The sequence below is a fragment of the Sitophilus oryzae genome, unplaced genomic scaffold, assembly GCF_002938485.1.
Source record: "Sitophilus oryzae breed Bouriz unplaced genomic scaffold, Soryzae_2.0 scaffold_1297_pilon_pilon, whole genome shotgun sequence".
Taxonomy (NCBI): domain Eukaryota; kingdom Metazoa; phylum Arthropoda; class Insecta; order Coleoptera; family Curculionidae; genus Sitophilus; species Sitophilus oryzae.
Window position 1 is genome coordinate 3,130,310 of NW_022145945.1, and position 23,103 is coordinate 3,153,412.

Genomic DNA, 23,103 nt, shown 5'->3' on the forward strand with positions numbered 1-23,103 from the left:
GTTTGAAAACGTATATTGTTCTTGATTTTATCTAGCTTTCTTTGACATTAAGTGTCAAGCAGTCAGACAATTTATTTGCATCTGTGAGAAAATGAATTATTTGAATTTCCTATATTATAACTACTGCCTGCCTTAAAAGTGTATTTATATAAATATATCTCGTATTTTTTCGTTCTTTAGTGATATCTAATAGTTGATATTTTAAACATACGATCGAAAAAAACAGCGCAAACTTAGCTTGGAAATGATGATCGATAATATATAATATACTGTCATAGGCTACTGGTTAAAATCAAGAAAAATATACGCTTTAAAGGTAAATCTTAAATAACTTAAAAACGATTTATTTTAGGTACAAGAACATGTATAGTCAAAAAGTAACAAATTTTAAAAACGAAAGTAATGAAAGCCGTTTCACGAGTGAAATAAAAAAAGTGGATTTCCATTTGAAAAAAAATATTTATGATAATTTTTTAATCGCTCAATTCCATGAGAGCTGCGGCCATTATTATATGACATTCGGACAATTTAATTTTTGACATAGATATCCACATGTCTTCTCTTTATGGTACAGTGGCTGTAGCAATCGCTAAATTTGACGTTTAGGCTATATACATATTTTTGAGAGTTAGTTTTTTTCCTCCAAAAATTATAAATATTTTTTTTCTCAAAAACGGTTAACGTTAGGTATAGAGTGTTTAATATCAACATTCATAAAATTTTACAGGGAATTTATGTATATGTAATAAAAAATGGGGTCACCCACTTAAAATATGAAAGTTGCTGTAAAGTTCCGTTACTTCCGAAAGCGCCGCCATATTGAAGATATTTTTAATCGATAGATCTCATTGTGAAACAATGATATGCACAAAATCTCGTACCTAGATATTGTAGTTCTCTAGAAACTAACACAGGGTCAGCCTGGGACACCCTGTATAAATACTTGAATTTTGTCAACCATCATTCAGTTTTTACAAAATGTGCCATTAGAAGTATATCATTATCTAAACAGACTGGGGGCCACGATGCTGCCATGATCAATTAAAGCTACAATAGCCGATAGTTCAGAACTTAAAACCATTTCTACTAGAGTAAACGTCAATAAACAATAATAATATGACTTTTTATTGACAGTGACATTACAAAAACAATACATACTATTTTATAAGCATGTTGATGAGGACATAAATTCAATGCTAAAATTGCTTTAAATCGTTAATGTCTTATTCAAAAGCGAATATCTCCAATAAAAATGAAGCTATTGCAATGAATAAAAAAATAAACTATCGGAAAAAGATGTACGTATCGTACCTAGATGATAAAATTATTTTTAAAATCCTTGCTTTGTTAACATGTTCCATAGGGTGTTTCAAACTTTCACCAAAATATCAATGTTTTTTTTTCCTTATATAATGGACAGATGGAAACTTTCATTTTTAATTTAGAAGACACACTTGAAAGTCAAATAATTTAGCTACAAATTGCTTAAAAAATCATCAAAATCGGCCTACTAGAACAAAATATATTAAACTTTGAAATACATCAAAATTTTAAGGTTTTTCGTGCCGGCGAGTGTATTTAAATAAAATTATACAGGGTGGGTCTTAAATATGTGCAAATATTTTTAGCTGTAGTATATTTCGACCACAGAAGCACGATTATGATTTTCTTTTGCGCGGGATATTTAAAAAAATTTGAATTTATTTTTAGTTTCTATTTAAAAAACAATTTATGATAATACGGCAGCATAGCTAGTAAATTAAATTTGCAAATAAGCAAAGCCAGAAAAGATCCAGTGGTTCTCAACATTTAAGGAAAAATTTTTTTTTTCAAATTTTCAAAATAAAATATCTCGGTTATTTTGAACTTGGTTTGAAAAACGGTAAAGAGAAAATATGTTTCTTTTATCGAGATCTACCAGCCCTGAATATAATTGTACTTATTTAAGACTCACCCTGTATATTTCAGTATAGGTTTCGGTTCTAGTAAACTTTAGGTACCTCGGAATTTCACACTCTTCTTTGTTTTCTTAGAAATATTACTGTAAATAGAGCATATTAAGACAACAATAATTGTTGGATCATACAGTTTTTTGGTTAGCTTTTCTTTGTGGAGGGTGTTAAGCTGTGGTTTTTATATTTTAATAATTAACTGTGATTTTGCAAAAAATATTATTAGATTGGTTAGGATTTGGGTTGCTTTGGTTAGTTTTTCTTTGTGGAGGGTGTTAAGCTGTGGTTTCTATATTTTAATAATTTACTGTGGTAGATTGGTTAGCATTTTAGACACTTTTAAATGAATTATTTGGTACAAAAGTGCTTCATCCAAGAATTTTTTTCTTTTAAACTGTTCTATAGCAATAGCAACATTAAGTACCTCAGAATTTCGCAATAAATTGCGAAATGTTTACCAGACCGTAGGTTTCAAATATGTATATTATTGTCGAATTTGAGCAAATCAAAAGTATAAAAAAAATCAGAGCCTTCTTTTTTTTCAATGTTTTCAAATTATTTGTAAAAGAATAAATTTTCTTCTTTTTTTTAATTATTATCTCTCTGCTTCTAGTTTAACAAATATAATTAATTTGAAGAAGACGTCCATTCTTCTCAAAAAGACCTGGTTTAAATTAAAAAAAAAATAGAAAAAAGAGAAAGTAGAAAAGTCTTTTTTCTACTTTTTTTAAAATGTAAGTTTCTTGTAAAATAATAAAAAATACTTACGTCCCTTATTCCTATTCTTAGGATAACGTCAAACAGCCAGAATTGCATCAAAACACTACACAAGAAACATGCTGCAGCTATAATCCCGAGCTTTTTAGAGGAAGGCATTATTCCTGATTCATTTACTCTTTGGAAAAAAATATGTTACTTTTACATACTATTTTATGTAGGATTACCAAAATGATATCCGTCCATAATACGATTTTTCTATACGACTCGGACGAACAATGAAGCAGAATCATCATTTTGTTTAAAAAAAAACTTATAGTTTTATCATTAGCGTGTCGAGGAAGGGGGATTCCGCACAAACTGAAGGTTAATGTCTACCACAAGCATTCATTATTAATAATAAAAATTAGAAGCTCGATTAATGCTATAAACGTTTATCGGCTTTTCCATCATCGCCCTTAAGTATATGCATTTTCAGTCACTTGGGCTCGATATAAATCACTAATGGGTACTTTAAATCGGAAATAATTTTATTTGTCTTTGGTATATTCTGTTGTATCAGACAAAAATAGAAAATTAATATTTTTCCAATTTACTGACGCTAAAATGTCAATTTTATGCAAACGCCATGCAGTGAAAGCGTTATTTTTGACATGACGATTCTGTTTTGTGAAAGCGTTTCGAAATTGACAGTTTTTGATATTTATTTGAGATTCGAAATGACATTCTTTTAGGCACTAGTATATAAAAGTGACACTACTTGTTACTACACTACTAGTGCCTAAAAGTAAAAAATGAAACGTTAGCAGCAATGAAAATATTTATTTATTATAAATCTTAAAGGTACAATTATATAAATTATTACAGTGAATACAAGAGGCATCCAACTTTTCGTCTCTAAGAGAAATGCAAGTGGTAGGAGTCGGCATAAGTAAATTTCTTGTACTGGCAATGCTGGTAGCTTCTGCTTCCACATGAACTGCTTTTAATTTCTTATTTGGCGTATCTTTCTGTCCCATGATGCATTTTGCTATTTCGGTTTTCTGTTCAACTGAATTTTCAATGTAACCTTCAGCAACCGAGCTTGATCGCCAACCTCCATGTCGCTAAGAAACTGTTATGTCCGCTGAATCTGCCAGCATTTTTGCAGAACTGGCCGGAAACAATGACCAGTGTATTCAATGGTGTTGGAGAATCCAAGAAATTCCGCTATCTATTTTGCCATTGTATTGATTCCAACTGGCAGGGTACAGCATTGATTTTTTCGAACGTCAAGAAAAATCGCTGATGTGTCACATTGAGTGGTCGAAGTTTTGCGTACTTAGGAAATACATGTAAGAAATTGATACCATCTATTGGTCCCTCAGTAATCGTAAACACTCTTGGAAAATGAGTTTTTGTATTCGGAATCTGCACACTAATAAATGACTGACAATCTTTAATGGCATCTACGGTCACTCGACGCATTGTCCACAATTGTCTGACAATTTTGCGTCCCGTTCTTAAAACATATTCATTTCGCAACTTGTTACATAAATAGCTATTATAACACTGGTTTTAAGTTTAAGTAAATTACTTTTATTTCATACTGTATCATAAAACACACCCTTACATACTTGATTTTAGTCCGGAAAGAAAGGTTTAACGGCATTTTTTTAACTTGCGTGAAATTGTAAAAGTTTAATATTTATCAAGATTTCTATTTGGCCATATACAGGGTCCAGCAAGAGTGCGTCGGGCATCTGTAGTTCCTAGAACAAAAAAAATAATTGCAAACCTACATATACCGGGTGCCTCTCAAAAGTGGCTCACCCCTATAACTTTTTTATTTTTTTAGATAAAAACGGGATTTGGTATGTTAGTATATGACATAAATTAGGAGTTATTGACGTATTCAATTGTTTTTGGTCACTTCCTGTTTCACCGGAAATGACTACAACTTTTTAAATGGCACCCTTGGTATATTTTTACTTTATTCTATAGAAATTGACACACCGAATAAAATGACTTATCATATGTCAACTTTTGACATTTTCCTTCTAAAAGTCGTATTTTAAATTGTAATCTAGAGTTCTATGGGTATTGGCTATCAAGGAGCCTTGGAAAAATAGATTTGATCGTCCAATATTTTTCATTTTTCTTCTTCTTCTAATATAAGAAATTAGATGGAATGAATATAAGATAGAATATAAGAAATTAGAGGTTATTAAGAATATAAATGCATGTTGTGTGGAAAAATGAACATGGTTTAAGGGGTTGTAAGCAGGGTTCGGAAGTAGTTAATTAAGACGTAATTTACCTGATTAATTACGTGTGTAGTGTTAACTCTACTAGTGTAGTTTTTCTTAAAAAACTACGTCTTTTCCCGTTCATTAACTACATGAAAACTACGTTAATAAACTATGTATTGATATTATGAATAATTTTCCTTTGTATGAGGTGTAATAGAGATAATATGATGTAAATATTATATTTAAAGCCATATTTCTTCTGTTTTCTTAAATACATTATGTGTTTTTAAAGCTTCAACTTATTATAACCTCACCTCAAACCTTTGACATTTGAAAGTTACATACATAGGTTACATAAACTACACCCTCTACATAAACTACATTAACTACATGTAATGTAGTTTATGTAGTTTTTAAAAGTAACATGTAGTTTTCCGAACCCTGGTTGTAAGTAATGAAAAAACACTGTAGGGTATAATAAAATATTTTATTTTATATAGAGAAAAATACAATAAAATTTATACATATTATTCTTTTCGAGTTATATTCATATTAAAATACTTATTAATATTTGTATTAATTATATTTCTTATGGGTAAGGTGTAACAATTATACTTTTTACGAACGCGTTCTTTGGTTAATAGTAATTATAACAATAGGCGTCACGAGTAGATTGTTTCATTAATTGATACTCTGAATTGTATAAAACTAATTAAACTATTATACATGAGTCACTTCATGAAGCTGTTAACAGTAACGTTAGTCTGAGACACTCACTGAGAAGTGAAACAATATTTTATTCATTTAAATAGATATTTACACCATATTTTCTTTTTACCATTTTTCAAATAAGACCAAAATAACCGAGATATTTTATTTTGAAAATTTAAAAAAAATATATATTTTTTGCTTAAATTTTGAGAACCGCTGAACATTTTCTGGGTTTTTCTTTGTTGTTGTAAATTTAATCTACTTTGTCTATGTTGCCATATTATCAAGAAATTATGTTTTTTAAATAAAAAAGATTCCAATTTTTTCTTCAAAAACAACCTAATAATCGTGTTTCTGGGAATTCTGGGGTCAAAATATACTACTTCTGAACTTTTTTGCAGTTATTTAAGACTCACCCTATATATCTAACAAAGTTCTAAAGACTTTTTCTTGAAAAAATCTACAAAATTTCTATTAAAATAAATAGGGGCACGCCTTTATAATTAAATATTTGTGAATATTTCAATCTCACTCATTTTAAAAATACCTTGTATTTTAAGACAATAGTAACTTACTTTTTCTTAAACTCTAGGAATGTTTGTCATGTCAATTACTAACAATTTCTAAACAATTATTACTATTTTATTCCTTATTAAATAGGTACTATATTGTATTTGTATAATAAAATTATTGATCTAGTAATTAATTTTAAACAAATATAAATAATATTTTACTAGAAGATATAGACAATAATTGTATATTTCATATCAATTAAACTTTTAGTTACGTATTCGAGGTCGCGATTTCTAAATTCATTGTTGCCAACCATGGACATATTCGGCGCCGCGCCGGCGCCGTGCTGACTAACTGGGATTTAAATTTCGCGCTGGGGATTCAGGTGGTAGCATTGCTGTACAAAGTTGCCGCATTTATTTATTTATTTCCTGATATTTTATTCGTTTTGACATTTTGGTTTTGTATTACGAGTTTTTGGTTTAAATAAATAATGCTGTGATACTTTAAGCTTGAATTTGTTTACTAGAAGACCTTGCAGGCGAACATTGTTCTTTTTAGAACCTTTTTTAAAACGAAGTGGTTCGATAGCTTAATAGCCGTAAGAAACTCATCGCAACTTTATTAAAATATTATGAACGGGAAAGCGGTAGTAATGGTCCTTAATGGTCCCTTAAGTGCTGTTAAGAAGGTGAGTTTTGTTGATGTATATAATATCTGTTTATATGTTTATAATTAATTTATTTTTGTTTCCTGAAGTATTTAGATTAAAAAAGTATATAAAAGTAGGCAACACTGTGCCGGTCAAGCTTAATGACGTGACGAAAAGTTTATTTGGTATGAACTGTATATTATATTATTTTTAATTCGTTTGAATTACTCCATTATTCTTGATTGAGGATTCAGGTTGACCAAAATTTATAAAAAATCTGTATTTTGAATACAATAAGTAAGAATGATGTGTGTTTTAGAACATTTAAATTTAATATTTATCTTCATAAGCTCCGTTGTCTGTACCATTATTATATCCATTATGGAGCGTGTTGACTATATTTGCTGGACGTGGCGAGACTCTAGTGTCTTTAATATTAGTAATATTAACAGATTGTCCATCTTTGAAATTGAGGTAACCTGCACCAGCTAAACCTGCAAAAATATTTTATTTGTAAATACCAACACGAAGTTCAGTAATAAAATTGTTTATTGTTTGCAGAATTATAAGCTTATTGTTGATTTATCTATATTTTATATTAATGTTACTAATGAATAACACTGTGCCCCATACACTACATGAATCACACACACCACAGAGTGCACACTACAAGGATCTCGTATACCAGAAGAGATAAAAAGATAATTAAAAAAGTTTATACAATTGAATGTATAAAACTATTTGTTACACCTATAAAAAAACTATTTTTTACGCGTCAAAACCTATTTTTACGCGTAAAAACTATTTGTTGCACGTAAAAAAGTATTTGCTACATGTAAAAAACTATTTGTTACATGTAAAAAACTATTTGTTACATGTAAAAAAAATATTTTTACGCGTAAATAAATATTTTTTAAATTTATTTATTTTTTTATCTTTTTCTTCTCGTGTTGCGGCCTTGTATTTTTACGCGTAAATAACTTTTACTTCAAAAATTTTATTATATTGATTGCATGCATCTATTTTCCTTAATGCAATAATTGTGAAATTAATTTTCCAAATATTTTTTTTATTATTTAAAAATACCGTAAGATCGAAAAAATGGCGACCAGTTGGCTTAGAAATCAGCATTGATGACATTAACCATATAAAATGACAGCGATCTTTATTTTGTAGCCATTGCTGATGCCGTTTTTTTCGATAATATTGTACCTTGTGTCTATTACTAATCTATTCTGTATCATTTACCTGCAATTGATATAAGAAGAACCAAATAATTTGCCACCTTAACTACTTTCTTTATAGTGAACAAGTCTTTGATTGGTTTGGTTAATGTGCGATTCAAGTCAACACCCTAAAAATATTAATCCTTTTCTAAAGCATTCTAATATACAGGGTGGCCTGAACTGTATTCCGGAAACTTCAGCAGCATAATCTGCAGATAAAAATAAGTTTCGGAGATACAGGGTGTAGAAGTTTCATTTTCATTTCGATTTTTTCAAAATAATTTGTAAAGTAACGTCAATATTTGGATGAAAATTTGTGTCTGGGAGTTTTTTGACATGAGAAATTTGATTTTGATCTCAATATGACTCCTACTTGTAGAGGGCGCCACCTACATATTTTTTAACTGGTTTGAAGAGTAAAATTTTTTCGTCCTTACCTGTATAAATATATTTTAAAGAAAAATGTATTTATTATTACTCATGGTAAGTAGTACCTTTTCGCATTCTTTTGGAGTCGAAAAGACGCTAATTGCCCATTTCACAATTACCACACTAGTTTTGAGTAAATTTATTGTCGATTTGAGTGCGACAAGTAAACTTCCCGCACCCAAATTTTCATTGGCACACGCAAATTAACAAGTAAAAAAGACAGTCTCGAAGTGTCAATATTGAAGAAGTGAGGTTGACATTTAAATATTTTTTTTATTTTTTGTTTATTTTATTACGTTGCTTTTTAATATGTCTCATTTCTTATATCTCATCATGTAAACAAATTATTAAACACCATTATGAAGAAGCAACGTTAAAATTCCTTCATTTTCTACTCTAAAATTCTATTTAAAAATTTGAAGTTTTTAATGTCACTTTCTGCAGTCATCTATGGTGTGTTCCAATAGTTGTTTTTTTCGTCACGAGATTTTTAAAGTATTTTTTGCTTTTTAATAAGTCTCTTTTGTTTACATGATGAAATATAACAAAAAAGACATTAAAAAGCAACGTAATAAAAAATAATATGTGCAACTCGTGCGAAGTTGTCGATTGCCCACTCGAGCGAATGTTGAAGCAAAGCGAGTGCGCTCAACTTCGCTCTCGTGGGCAATCGACAACTTTTCGCAATAGTTGCACAATATACTAATCTACGACGTTTTGTACCTACGTAAAAAAGGTCTCTTGGTAAAAATCGCTACGAGTAATGGTTCTCGAGGTATTTGGAATCGAAATTATCAATACCTATAAGGTATCATTGACATAAATTAAACATGTTGACTAAATAGTTATTAGATTGAAATCATAAATTTGAAATATTTTTGTGCCAAAAGTTCCACAGAAACTGTTTTATCATAATTTTTTCGCAAATTTATGATTAATATAAAAAATAAAAAATTCCCAAATTTATTATTTCAGTCAAATAACTATTTACTCAACGTGTTTATTTTTTGTCAATATGACATATATTTCAATTCTAAATATCTTGAGAATGGTTGCTCGTAGCGATTTTTAGCTAGGATTATTTTTTACGTAAAAAGTAACGGTAATTTACATTTTTTACTTAGTAGTTTTATACAGGTACGGTCGGAAAGTTATTACTCTTCAAAACAGTTAAAACACATGTAGGTGGCGCCCCATACAAATATGAATTATATTGACATCAAAATCAAAATTCTCATATCAAAAAACTCCCAGATATCAATTGTCATCCAAATATTGAGGCTACTTCAGAAATTATTTGAAAAAATTCGAAATAAAATTGAAACTTCAACGCGCTGTATCTCCGAAACTAAGCCTTTTTGGACATACATTTATACGAACTTTTTTACTTATTTTTATCTGCAGAATATGCTGCCGAAGTTTCCGGAATACAGTTCGGACCACCCTGTATAAATTAATCATCAACTACCTCTTCAACCCAAAACATTGGCAAAACTGTCGGTGTAAAATTTTTGAATAAATCCACTTTTTCGTATGGTTCCAAGGGCATGTTGAATTGTAGTCTTTTTCTAGCCCAGAGTGGACTACCAGTAGTCTAAAAAATTATCTGTATTAATAAAATTGTCATAAGAGTATTGTTATACTGATATTACTGTTTCAAATAAAATTTTGATGGAGTGTTTTTCTGGATCTGGCCTTAGACCTTTCACTCCACGAAGATAGCTCTCGTGACAGTCATAAAAATGGGGAAGTGACACGTATAATGGTAGTCTGACACACTTAAATAGATCCATCATCCCTAAAAATATTAATTAATAAACTATGTAAACTGGGAAGATAAGCAACCTAATGGGTGAATTCGTGACAAGGCAGATTTGATTTCCCCTTACGTCTCAAGTGCTGTACGGTGGAGCCTCTACTCGTTCTGCGGCCAGCGCATAAAACACTCATTTTCTCTAATTAGTCCTGCGAAGGCATATCGAAGACGGTGTGGAACTGAAAGCGACAGTGTTGCCATAATAAAATGTGTAATATCTGGTAATACGTTTGACGAAAATATCTTTGATGAAAAATACGCGTTTATGCATTGAAAATTTATTCGGGTTAAATATAGAATAAACAACAAAAATAAAAATTCTTTTATAGGTACTGAATATTTCGTATGATCGAGAAAAGTCGTTTAGTTGGCTTAGAAATGACGACTATTGACATTTACATAATATTTTACATATGAAATAACAGCGTTCTTCATTTCCAAGCCAACTCTGACGCCATTCTTTGTTTAATCGTGTAATATTATATAAAATTGTATAATGATGGAAAATCCCTATTATTAACGTACTGTACCCAAAATCCGTAAATCTACAATTAATCCGTAGTTCTCGCAACACTGTCTCCGGCAATCCCCCACTCCGTCGTCTGAAAGCAGAACTACGACACAGTATTCTTTATCCGCTGCGCTGTAAACGACGACTAAAAACGAATCAGCGCGCAGCGGCGCAGAACTAAACTAAATCTCGGACAAAAAACAGTAACGCCAGCTGCATCTCGGACATATTTTGTGCCACAAAATCGCCCATAAGGTTGTACATCTTATTCCTTCAATGAGCGGTATTATACAAGGTGTCCCAGAAATAAATGCAAGTATTATATCTGGTAGTATAGTTCAACCCCAGAAACACGCCTATGAGGTTTTTTTCGCAAACAAAATTTTGAAAATTCGGAATTTTTTGAAAATTTTTTGGATTTATTTTTAGTTTTTACTTAAAAATCATATGGCAACATAGGTAGTAGATTAAATTTACAAGTTTTCAAAATTTGCAAAAAATCATTTTTTTTGGAGATTTTTAAAGTAAAATAACTCCGTTATTTAGACCGTTATTTCTGGGACACCCTGTATAATAGAAATAATTCTGGGAAATATCACTATTAGAATAAAATACTACCTAAAAAGATGATGTGTTATTTTGTTTTGTTACATTGTTGATGAAATTTGTTTTAAATTTATAACTTTGAATTTTTCAACATACAGGTTGTTAATTTGTTTATTACTCGCGGCAAGAGCTTTATGGTTGAAATATGACAACCTCGGCCCGCTCGTCGATAGACGACGCGACGGAACGAGTCGGCAGAAAACGTGCATGCGTTCTCAATTGGCAGTGTTGCCATTCTGTTCCCCTATAAGTAACTGTCGAGTTAACAACCTGTATACTATAAGGTGTTTCAAAAACATGTTCCATCTCTTGTGGGGAGATTCGCCACGTAAAAATAATATTTATTTTTTATATGATTATATGTCTAATTCTGCTGGGGGAATAAAAAATCAAATTTAAGGTTTTCTATGCTGCACGTATTAACATATTATGTAGGTATTATGCTACTTATGGTAGTTTAGTTATAAGATTGAGTACAAGATGGTTATTACATTTTAGATTACCTTTTTTCATACAAGTTTCTGGTGTTGTACAAAAACACTTTTCATCTGCATTTTTGGACTGGTCTCCTAGGCCCGCACTGTATAATCCTACAGGTATTCCGTTATATTTTTCTTTCTGTACAAATTTTGCAACTAAAGATCTGTAAGACAAAAAATTGTTAAGTAATCTGAAATTCCTCATAGAATGTAGATATTCGGAAGAGTTGAAATTATATAGTCATAATGTACTTTTTAATAAGTACTATACAGGGTGAGTCTTACATAAGTTCAAATATTTTTAGGGGCAGTATATTTCGACCCCAGAAACACGTCTATGAGTTTTTTTTGGCAAAATAAAAAAAATGATTTTTTTTTAATTTTTAGTTAAAAAATGTGATATCTTCATAATTATGGCAACATAGATAGATTAAAGTTATAAGAAAAAACAGAAAAAGACCCAGTCTTTCTCAAAATTTAAGCAAAAAATATTTTTTTTTATTTACCAAGTAAGATATCTGGGTTATTTTGGACTTAACCTAACCAACCCTGAAAATATTTGTACTTATTTAAGACTCACTCTGTATAACAATTTTATTTTTATAAACAATTTTGTCTTTTAACTCAGGCATTACACTTTAAAAATGTTTTAGAAATTATTATATCAAATTCAAAGATCAAAGTTGTGTAATTCCTTATTTAATGACCAGCTGAAATGATCAGTAAATTTAAAATAATATAATAAATACTTAATATTTTTTAAAAAAGTAGGTAATAAGTTACTCATTTTTATTAATTTTCTAATTTTGTTTCACAAATTCGATTTACTCAGGTACCTGGTACCTATATCTAGTCCGCATCTCTATTTTTTTAAGTCAGTTTTTCAGCTAATATGGAAGAACTTAACATGTAAAATAAAAATTCATACATTTACGTGCATTTAATTTTTATATTTTGTTTACTTTACATTTTATTGTCTTTCTTGTCTTACTACATAAACTTTTTTATTTAAAAAATACTTAATAACGAACTGTTTGAGCGAAAAAAGAAAACAATGAATAATTTCTGCCGGTTTTTGAATTTTGAATTGATATAAAAACTTGCAGAAACTTAATTACTGATTAAACTTTTATGTTTTTTTTTATTTGAATATTAATTTTTAACAAGTGTTTAAGTCAGTTTTTAATAAATGTAATGCAAGCATTGATCCAAAAGAAATGATCATCGATAGTTATTTGTTTTACAAACTTTACAGTGACGTGGTTTTATTGAAAGCATTATTTGAACAAACTCGCATTTTAGTTCATTACGTTGTTTAAATTAATAACAGCAATGATGTAAAAAATTGGGTTTACCAACTTATTTTTTATTTTTATTTTTAATCGATATACCTGGTTTATTACAAAAATTAGAAATTGTTATCTATTTTTTAGCCGACCATACCAACAGGTATGGTAGGCTATTAAGATCGGCAAAAAAAAATTTCTTTAATTTCACTCAAAATGAGTTATTTGGGTCATAAATGACCTAAATACAAAATATTTTTATGGTGTCTGTCTGTCCGTCTGTAACACGATAACTCAAAAACCGCTAAACCGATTTTAACCAAATTTGGCACAAAAATACTGTGGCACCCGAGAATCTGGCCATTAGTTTTTGGCGGGGGTGGGGGGTTTGGTACGGGGTATGGGAGGGAATTAAAAATTTTAAAATTACAGTAGCTATTACAGTAATTTCAAAATTACAGTAGCTAGCGAAACAAGATTAGGAATAATATTTGCAACAAAATTTGTAATAATAACATCAAAATCAGTCAAAGTCGCAGTGTTTGAGATAAAAAAAATTGGAAAAATTCCTTTACTTTGAAACTAAAACAACTGCCTACCAACTTTTTATTAACATATTTTAGTATGGACGCCGGCTGTATATCAGAAACTACTTATCGTATAACTTTGGGAAAAAAATTCTAATCAGTACATCGACCAAGAGAAATCGCTGGAAATTATTTTCAAGTTTGAAAAATGTCCGCTGGAGGGCGTTTCTCTGATAGCCAATCAGAAAACAGGGTTTTTCTCAAAAATATACAGGTGAACAAGTATTTTAAATATTACTATTGTAATCATCGAGAAATTTGTAATTTTTTTGATATAGATTGTTTTGCTCTATCTTTTAAAATAAAGTGGTGGGGGAAGGTTAAACTAGCTTTTATTAAAATAAGGATAACTCTGGTTTGAGTTAACCGATTTAAACAAACTAGGGCTCGTTTAGAAGAGCTTTTGTTTAATAATATCCAGTGTAAATTTTGTTTCCATAATTTTTTTCGTGGTAGCTAGAGGGCGCTGTTTGACATCATAACAGATATTGCGCTTTTGCATAAAAAATTTAAATAGGAGGCTATATCTCTCTTTGCACAATTAAATAGAGCACAAAATGTCCAAAATACCAGCGCAAACCGCAACTTTCTATCTTGTCTCTAACCGGAGATATTAAGAGAAAAAATCATGTTAAGCTGCCGCTTGGTCGCAAACAAAAAGAGGTAAATTGTTTACGTCAAAATATCAAAACGTATATTTTAATTTCATTTTAATACCATTTAATTGTTATTTATTCATGATCGTTCTTAATTGGACCTCACATATTAAAACCCAGGCATATTAACAGCTGGCCACAGAAATATGCCGCTTCAGCGTCTCTATCTACTAAAGTAAGTCGTATCCAAGAAGTCCCACACATTCCTAGCAGAAAAAGCGACCAAGCTGCACCAACTGCATCATCTACACCAACTGCATTCATGCTGATGAAATTGCAATAATTGCAATTTCATCACGATGGATCCCCTAACAAAATTGGCAATTAATCTCTTAGAAATTATTGATAGTTCATTTTATTCAGATAATTAAAAAAGTCCAATTATTCGCCATCCTAGAATTCCTGCCTAAACATGTACCGACCAACGGTCTTGGTGCTGAACTACTTGCATTTAAGGTAGATTTGGACCAGTAGTGCATATTGTTAAGATTAACAACTTCGGATCTATATGAAAAGTGACCCAAACGACATAAACTTTATAGTATAATAATAAACAACACAAACAACAGGTAAAACACGAAAACAAGTGAAATCAAGGACGAATTTGGATTAACAGCTAAATGACGTTACATGATATAAACCCCTAGTTTTCAGCCATACGAAATTTGTTATTGTTAAAAGCAATATGGCGGCACAAAATTCCTAGAAATTTTTAAAAAATTATTGATTGTCCGATATATGGTCATTTTAATCTGACCTACATATAATTAACCAAGAAATTCGTAAAAATTATGTGAATGGACGATAATGTTACATAAACATTATAAACATGGACGATAATGTTACATTAAAAATTTATGTCATTTTTTTAAAGAAAACGCCCGAAATTCAAATCATCAAAACTGAACTTAAACGTTTTGATCTTTTGACGTAACCAATTTAGCTCTTTTTGTTTCCTAGCCTACTACTCTCATTTTTAGACCATATAATCCTAAGCGGCAGCCTAACATGATTTGTTCTCTTAATATCTCCGGTTAGAGACAAGATAGAAAGTTACGGTTTGCGCTGATATTTTCAAAATTTTGTGCTCTATTTAACTGTGCAAAGAGAAATAGAGCCTCCTATTTATATTTTTTTATGCAATATATCTGTTATGATATCAAACAGCGCCCTCTGGCTATCACGAAAAAAATTATGTAAACAAAATTTATACTGGATATCATTAAGGAAGAAAAGCTCTTTTAAACGAGCCCTAGTTTGTTTAAATCGGTTAACCTAAACCAGAGTTATCCTTATACACTCTATATCAAAAAAATTACAAATTTCTCGATGATTACAATAGTAATATTTAAAATACCTGTTCACCTGCATATTTTTGAGAAAAACCCTGTTTTCTGATATCCGAGAAACGCCCCCTAGCGGACATTTTTCGAACTTGAAGATAATTTCCAGCGATTTCTCTTGGTCGATTTACTTATTAAAGTTTTTCTCCCAATGTTATACGATAAGTAGTTTCTGAGAGAAAGCCGACGTCCATTCTTAGTTGGCCACCCGGTACGTGCCTCCCGGCGCCATTTTTTTTTAAATTTTTTATTATATTTTTAATATTTTATTTCTTACCTACATAGATCTGGTGCAAATGATGCTAAACCCTGTTCTTTTGTCATCAAAGGTGGAAAGATCGTACCGTCAGTACCACCGATTTTGTCACATTCTGATACATTCCAAATCGCTTGTTTTGGTTGGCCATCGAAAGTTATGATTCTACCGACGTCTTGGTAGTTTTTCACACCTCTGTATGCCTTAATTCGTTTACCAGGCGTAGCATTTTTCTACAAATAAGAACATGCCTGTTTAAAGCAAAATAAAACACTAAATCACCATAATACACCAAAACACTTTTGCTTTTACACTAGACGCGCGTTTAGCTAATCATGTTAGTATCATCAGCAGATGATTACAACTGAGTTTTATTCCTAGTTTTAATCATCTGCTGATTGGTGATGCTAACATGGTTAGCGAAGCGCGCGTCCGATGTAAAAGTAAAAGTGTTTTGGTGTGTTGTGGTGATTTAGTGTTTTATTTTGCTGTTGTAACACCAAAGGTTCCAACCCCCAACTGAAATATTGAATTATGTGAATTTTTGTATCGCTTATGGCGTTTTTCAGTTGAAAATAAATGATGAAGAGATTTTATAAAAAGTTTGTTATTTTAACACTGTTTACAATATATTCAAACTTGTAAACAAACAATTTTCATTCATTTTCAATAAATTAATAAGAACGGACATAAAAATAAAGTAAAACGCATTTTTACGAATTTTTGACAACAGAAATATAACTTCCCTAAGAAACCTATAGAAATTAAAAACATTTTATGATAACTGAAATGTGAAGCTAAAGTTATAAAAATATATTATTTTCAACAAAACTGCAAACCTTGAATGCACAGGGTGGATCATTTTGGTTGTTTCTATAGGATATCTAGGAAACCGTAAGAAATATTCAAATTTTGATACTGCAGTCTCGGGTTCTTTTTTTGAAAAAATAACAATGACGCAAACGGATCGTGGCTATCTTGATCGGTTTCGAAGCTACAGGGGGATTCTCAAATTTTGTACTTTTTGAAGATGTTCGATAGTTTGTTTATTTCAGCGACCACGAAAAAATGAATTATGCATTCTAAAGGAACTTTTCTGTGTAGGATGCAGTGGCGTAGTCAGACTTTTCTCGAAAAAAATATTTTTTTAGATATTAACTATACTTATGTTTTTTTAAATAGAACCTCCTGTATATTTTTAAATTTCCTGATTCAGCTTGGCATGGGCTTTTCGAAAATATAAACACTCTATATTTATTTGCACTATTAACCTCAACATTTCATATTTTTCTTAAAATATCCAGTTAGTAGCAGGCCGCGCCGAGTAACAAAGTAAACGGTTGTCATGGTGATCGGAAGATACCTTTGATGGATGCGTGACATTTCATTTCAACAGATTGAAGTGTGTGTATTTTAAATAATAAAAATAAGTAAATTTAAAAATTTTGAGAAATATAATATGTTAAAATGTTATATTGAGTCTAACAAACATAAGCAAATGGCAGCTGATTTATCCTAAGCGCGAGCAACCAACCCCAGCCATTTTTAAAAGGTTAAAAATAGTTTAATCCTAGCCGTCTAGATCACCTGATACTCACCCCTTAAACTTTTTCTGGGGCTTTCTAAAAACGAAATTTATCGAAATGCAGATAGAATATTTAGAAGAATTACAAAGAGAAGTTTTGTTGTGGCTTTGGGCAAAGTGTAACAAACATATACATTCGAAATGCTGTTAGCGGCGCCGGCGGGGTGCGGAGACGGTGCCAACCTTGTCTAGATAATAATAGGTAGCAGTTTGAACATTTAATGTAGTCTTTGTGTTTTTATTTTTTTTATGCTACCTGAGAAGCGCTATTGAAGTAACCTGTTGAGTTTGTATTAAAATATGTTCTTTTGTTTCTGTCACACTTATTTTTTATATGCATCGTATTGTTCGATTTTATTTAATTGCTAATACATGGGGTAAAGCCGGAGTCTCATGCATCCGAAATCCGATGACACGACGATCCGACGGTGCTCCTATTGGTCGAAATATGTCGACACCAATTTTTATCCGATATTTTTAACTAATTGTCCGACGTCGTATAAAGTTAAATTTTGTTTAACTTTTGTACGATATCGTGTGTTTTTTAACATCACTTTTTTTGAAAACATTGGTTTTTAAAATCAAGTTTAGTGGGAAGTGGGCAATTTCGGGATATTTGGCGAGGAAGTTATTTTTATAAGTGTTTCTCCAATAATACATGTAATAATACATAATAATAATACATAGGAATGACAGGTCTAAATATCAAAACTGTCAAATTTCCGAACGAACTTTCGGATATATGTGACAGGCTTTTTTTATTTCACACGATAACTTCAAATTTCGGATGTCGTACCATCGGATTTCGGATGCATGAGACTCCGGCTTAACTTGAAAGTAGATATTCGCTTGTTCTTTGGCATGACCTACCAAAAGGAAAGTCGATATCTTTAAATAAATTGGAATGTTAAAGTTAATAGTGAAAATAAATATATAATGTTATATATTTTAGATATGCCAAGCTGAATCAGGAAATTTAAAAATATACAGGGGGTTCTATTAAAAAAAACATAGGTATAGTTAATATCTCTTTACTTATTTTTTTATTATTTAAAAGGCACACGCTTCAATCTGGTGAAATGAAATGTCACGCATCCATCAAAGGTATGTTCCGATCACCATGAAAACCGTTTAAGGCTGATTCATGGTACACCGTGACGGGCCGGGGCCGTGCGACGGTGAAGGCACGGCCAAATATTGTCAAATGTTATTTATACGTATGCATTCATGCTAAGCCGAGCACGGGCCGAGCTTCGCCAGAGCGCGTCCGTGCCCCGTCCGTGCCCGGCTCGGGTACGGCCCGGTGTACCATGAATCAGCCTTACTTTGTTACTCGGCGCGGCCTACTACTAACTGGATATTTTAAGAAAAATGTGAAATGTTGAGGTTAATAGTGAAAATAAATATAGAGTGTTATATATTTTCGAAAAGTCCATGCCAAGCTGAATCAGGAAATTTAAAAATATACAAATATCTATTTAAAAAAAACATAAATATAGTTAATATCTAAAAAAATATTTTTTTCGAAAAAAGTCTGACTACGCCACTGCATTCTACACAGAAAAGTGCCTTTAGAATGTATAATTCATTTTTTCGTGGTTGCTGAAATAAACAAACTATCGAACATCTTAAAAAAGTACAAAATTTGAGAATCCCCCTGTAGCTTTGAAACCGATCAAGATAGCCACGATCCGTTTGCGCCATTGTGATTTTTTCAAAAAAAGAACTCGAGACTGCGTTATCAAAATTTGAATATTTCTTACGGTTTCCTAGATACCCTATAGAAACAACCAAAATGGTCCACCATGTACAGGGTGGGTCAAATTCGACGCTTTTAAATGGAAACACCCTTTTCTATAGGAGATAGACAAAAACTAATATCGGTGTCTGGAGCTCAATTTTTGTCAAAAACATGATGGTGAAAACCGCATATCGATATCTGTTACCGTTTCGGAGTTACGGTTACGGAGTTTTTCAAAAATATGCATTTTTAACAAATCGCTGTAACTTTTTTGCTATGGAAAATTTTGTATTTTTATGAAAACATTTCCAAAGCCCCTTTTTACGTAGAATTTAATGGTTTAAGTATAATTTTTTTTAAATTAATAATTTAAGAATTATCTACAGAAAATTTGATTTTTTATATGGGACACCCTGTATATTTTTAATTTATTGAAAAGAATTTAAAACTACCTTTCCAAAAATATAACACACTTGATATTTTCCTCGATTCCTCTTCGAGATATAGAGTATATAAAAATTCGCCCGCTTTTAAATAAGTAGGCTTTTAACGGCACCGGCTGTAATGCAAAAAATTCTAGCTGTGAACATCAATTAAAACGAAAATAATACTTGCTATAAAAGATGCAGAATTTTATAACAATTTAAAATGTATTTAACCAACATCAACATATTTAAACTATATCTATAAACTATGCATTATATGTATATTTAAACTGTAATCTACAATAAAAATAAATAGCAAACCAAGACATGAGATTTTGCTACAGGTGTTTGACATATGGACCGTCTTCTGTTGTGGACAGACGGGGCAGTTTTTGAAAATTTCTCGGGGAATTCATTAACTCAGTGGGGGTGAAAGATACCCTCTTATAACTGCTAAGTATTTTTAATTCTTGTCTAGATTATACGGAAGAATAAGGAACCTTTATTCTTCCGCAAATACGAGTATATCCATAGGATTAGATCCATGGGCAGTCAGGCGGCCTCGACGGCCAACGGCTGGGGTCTTGGTTAGCTATCCAATTATTCTTGAAATTGGCTGCAAAAATTTGCTGATAACTTCAGCGTTCAGAGGCGGTGTGTCGTCGTTTTGCTGGAAAAATATGTTTTCGAATTCCATACATATCATCAATAAGTGGTCCAAAGCCTACTAGTTAAAAGTGGCGAACATATAAAAATTCTGTATTTCGAAGGGGATTATAACAAAATATCAAGTGTGCTATATTTTTGGAAAGGTAATTTTAAATTCTTTTAAGTTAATTAAAAATATAGAGGGTGTCCCAAATAAAAAATCATTTTTTCTGTTGATAACTCTTAAATTATTAATTTTAAAAAAATTATACTTAAACCATTAAATTCTACGTAAAAAGGTTCTTTGGAAATGTTTTCATAGAAATACAAAATTTTCCATAGCAAAAAAGTTACAGTGATTTCTTAAAAATGCACATTTTTGAAAAACACCCCGTAACTCCGAAACGGTAACAGATATTGATGTGCAGTTTTCACCATCATGTGTTTGATAATAATTGAGCTCCAGACACCGATATTAGTTTTCGTCTATCTCCTATAGAAAGGGTGTTTCCATTTAAAAGCGTCGAATTTGACCCACCCTGTACACATACATAACTTTTTAAATACAGTTCATGCTAATATAGGATCTGCATTTGCCGCACATGGATCGTGCACATTTGATTCATGAGATTTTTGTTTTTTGTAATTTCTTCGTTGACATATGGTTGACATATACCACACCTCTTTCTTTTCTGGTATTGATTATTCAATTTTCTCTCTTCTATAAGTAAGAGATTCAGAATCGGAGTTATGGTTACTTTTCGGAGAAAAATCAGTGTCTCGATGATCTTCATTTCACTTAAGCCTCTTTATTCAAACCACTCAATTAATGCTTCCTCAAAATTAGCGTCCCAGTGAGGCACACTTTTTAGACTACCCACCATCCTAATAAAGAAATATTCTCGGCGTGGTGGTGCCACACAGACCCCAATGAAACTTTGGCCGCCGCTGGTAGGAACAATACTTGATAAAATCAAGTGCGCCCTTAACAGTTGCATATTGGTACCCTAACTTAAAGGTAAATGGCGCGGCGAGGCCTAATTCTTAAACGTAAACATTTTACTGAAGTTTAAATAGTGCTTGGGGTCCGCTAGACCCCACCACGCCAGTTAGGGTTAAACAGAAAAAAAAACAGCAACATTGGACATTATTTTCTACAGCGAGCTACGTCATCGAGGGCGGGATTATTATTTTATTATACAGGGTGGCGTCTCTCATACGTCGCGGAAGATCCAAGGAGAACGGTACTTTATATCAAAATGAAATTTTTGCAGCATATGTAGGTTAAGTGAAAGCATTTTATAAAAATATATTGAATTATACAGTCTCCCCAAAAAAAGTTACACATCAAAGTTGTGTTTTTTCTAATGGAACACCCTATATATTCATTGATTTTCGGATTCTAGGAAAAAAATTAAGGTGAGTTTTATTAAAGAAGCATATACCTAAAATCTAAGGATTTTGACATATTTCACATTTTGCGAAAAATGAAGAGTAAATTTTAAATTTCGATAACAGAGCTACCGAAATTTTAGTTGACCTTGTATAGCCTAATATTTAATTACAGTAACCATTGTATGTTAAACCAAATTGAAATTTGACCCGAAAAGTTATACAGAGTGAGACAAAATTAATATGGAACATTAGTCACTTTTAAAAGCAAGTTAGTCCTTTATTTGAAATGGAACACCCAGTATATTTTTCTGGTGTTCAATAGGGAATTTATATATCTTCAAAATATTATCAAGGTTGCGTACCCCTCAGACAAAAAATTTTCCAGATATTTTAATTTTTATGATTTTGCGTCAGTAAATCTTTATTATTTCAAAAAATCTAGGTGGCTGTGTGACATACCTTTTGTTAACTTAACAAAAATTAAAGATTGTATAGTAAAATACTCAAGGGTGATAAAAAGATACACGTTTAAAACACATTTTAACTATTACAGAATTAAAACTAGATATAAACCTATAATTATGCGACAAAAATTAGCTAGATGAAATCAAATGCTCAAAATGCTTCCTTTCCTGTTAACTGCAGAAAGTGATTGTCTTTTCAAAAGGATCTTTTAATTTTAAAAGGCATGTGGAGTTCTACCTTGAAAAGCAGCTACAATATTTTTTCTCATGTTGTCTACACTAGTTGGTTGAGTTTTGTAAACACTGTCTTTAACATATCCCCATAAAAAAAATCAGACTAGATAAAATCAGGACCATTAAGTATTCTATTAATTTGTGAATGTACAGTGCATTCACAGTACACATGCACCAACTAACAGAATCATATCAATCCCTCTGATGCACTCTGATGTAGGATAAGTTTGCATTTTCGGCAAATTTCTGAGAAATTTTTTTGTTTTAACTGACACAAAATGATAACTAGTTGTTAAAATTGGACTAATTAGACAGCTATGTTGAAGTAACGTCAGACATATCACAGCCACCTGATTTTATCAAATAATAAAGATCTACTCGGATCAAATCATGTAAATGAAAATATCTAGGAAAATCTTTATTTGAGGGGTAGGCAACCTTAATAGTATTTTGGAGAGACATAAATTCTCCATTGAATATCGGAATAATATAGTGGGTGTTCCATTTAAAATAAGACAGTAACATGCTTTTAAACGTGATCAATGTTCAATATTAATTTTCTCTCATCCTGTATAACTTTTTGGATGAAGTTTTAATTTGACTTAAAGTACAATAGTTACTTTAACTATATATTAGGCTA

General features: G+C 31.2%; 1 protein-coding gene across 1 annotated transcript in view; it reads right to left on the reverse strand.

The window, feature by feature from the left end:
* Positions 1 to 23,103, reverse strand: part of LOC115874467 — a 56,831-nt gene that overhangs the window by 23,280 nt on the left and 10,448 nt on the right. Inside the window, exons 5-11 of the mRNA XM_030889616.1 lie at positions 15,993 to 16,204; positions 11,868 to 12,007; positions 10,084 to 10,229; positions 9,900 to 10,025; positions 8,025 to 8,130; positions 7,128 to 7,270; positions 2,721 to 2,864 (exon numbers count right to left, since the gene is read on the reverse strand). Coding sequence (XP_030745476.1) covers positions 2,721 to 2,864; positions 7,128 to 7,270; positions 8,025 to 8,130; positions 9,900 to 10,025; positions 10,084 to 10,229; positions 11,868 to 12,007; positions 15,993 to 16,204 — 1,017 coding nt within the window. The remainder of the gene's footprint in view (positions 1 to 2,720; positions 2,865 to 7,127; positions 7,271 to 8,024; positions 8,131 to 9,899; positions 10,026 to 10,083; positions 10,230 to 11,867; positions 12,008 to 15,992; positions 16,205 to 23,103) is intronic.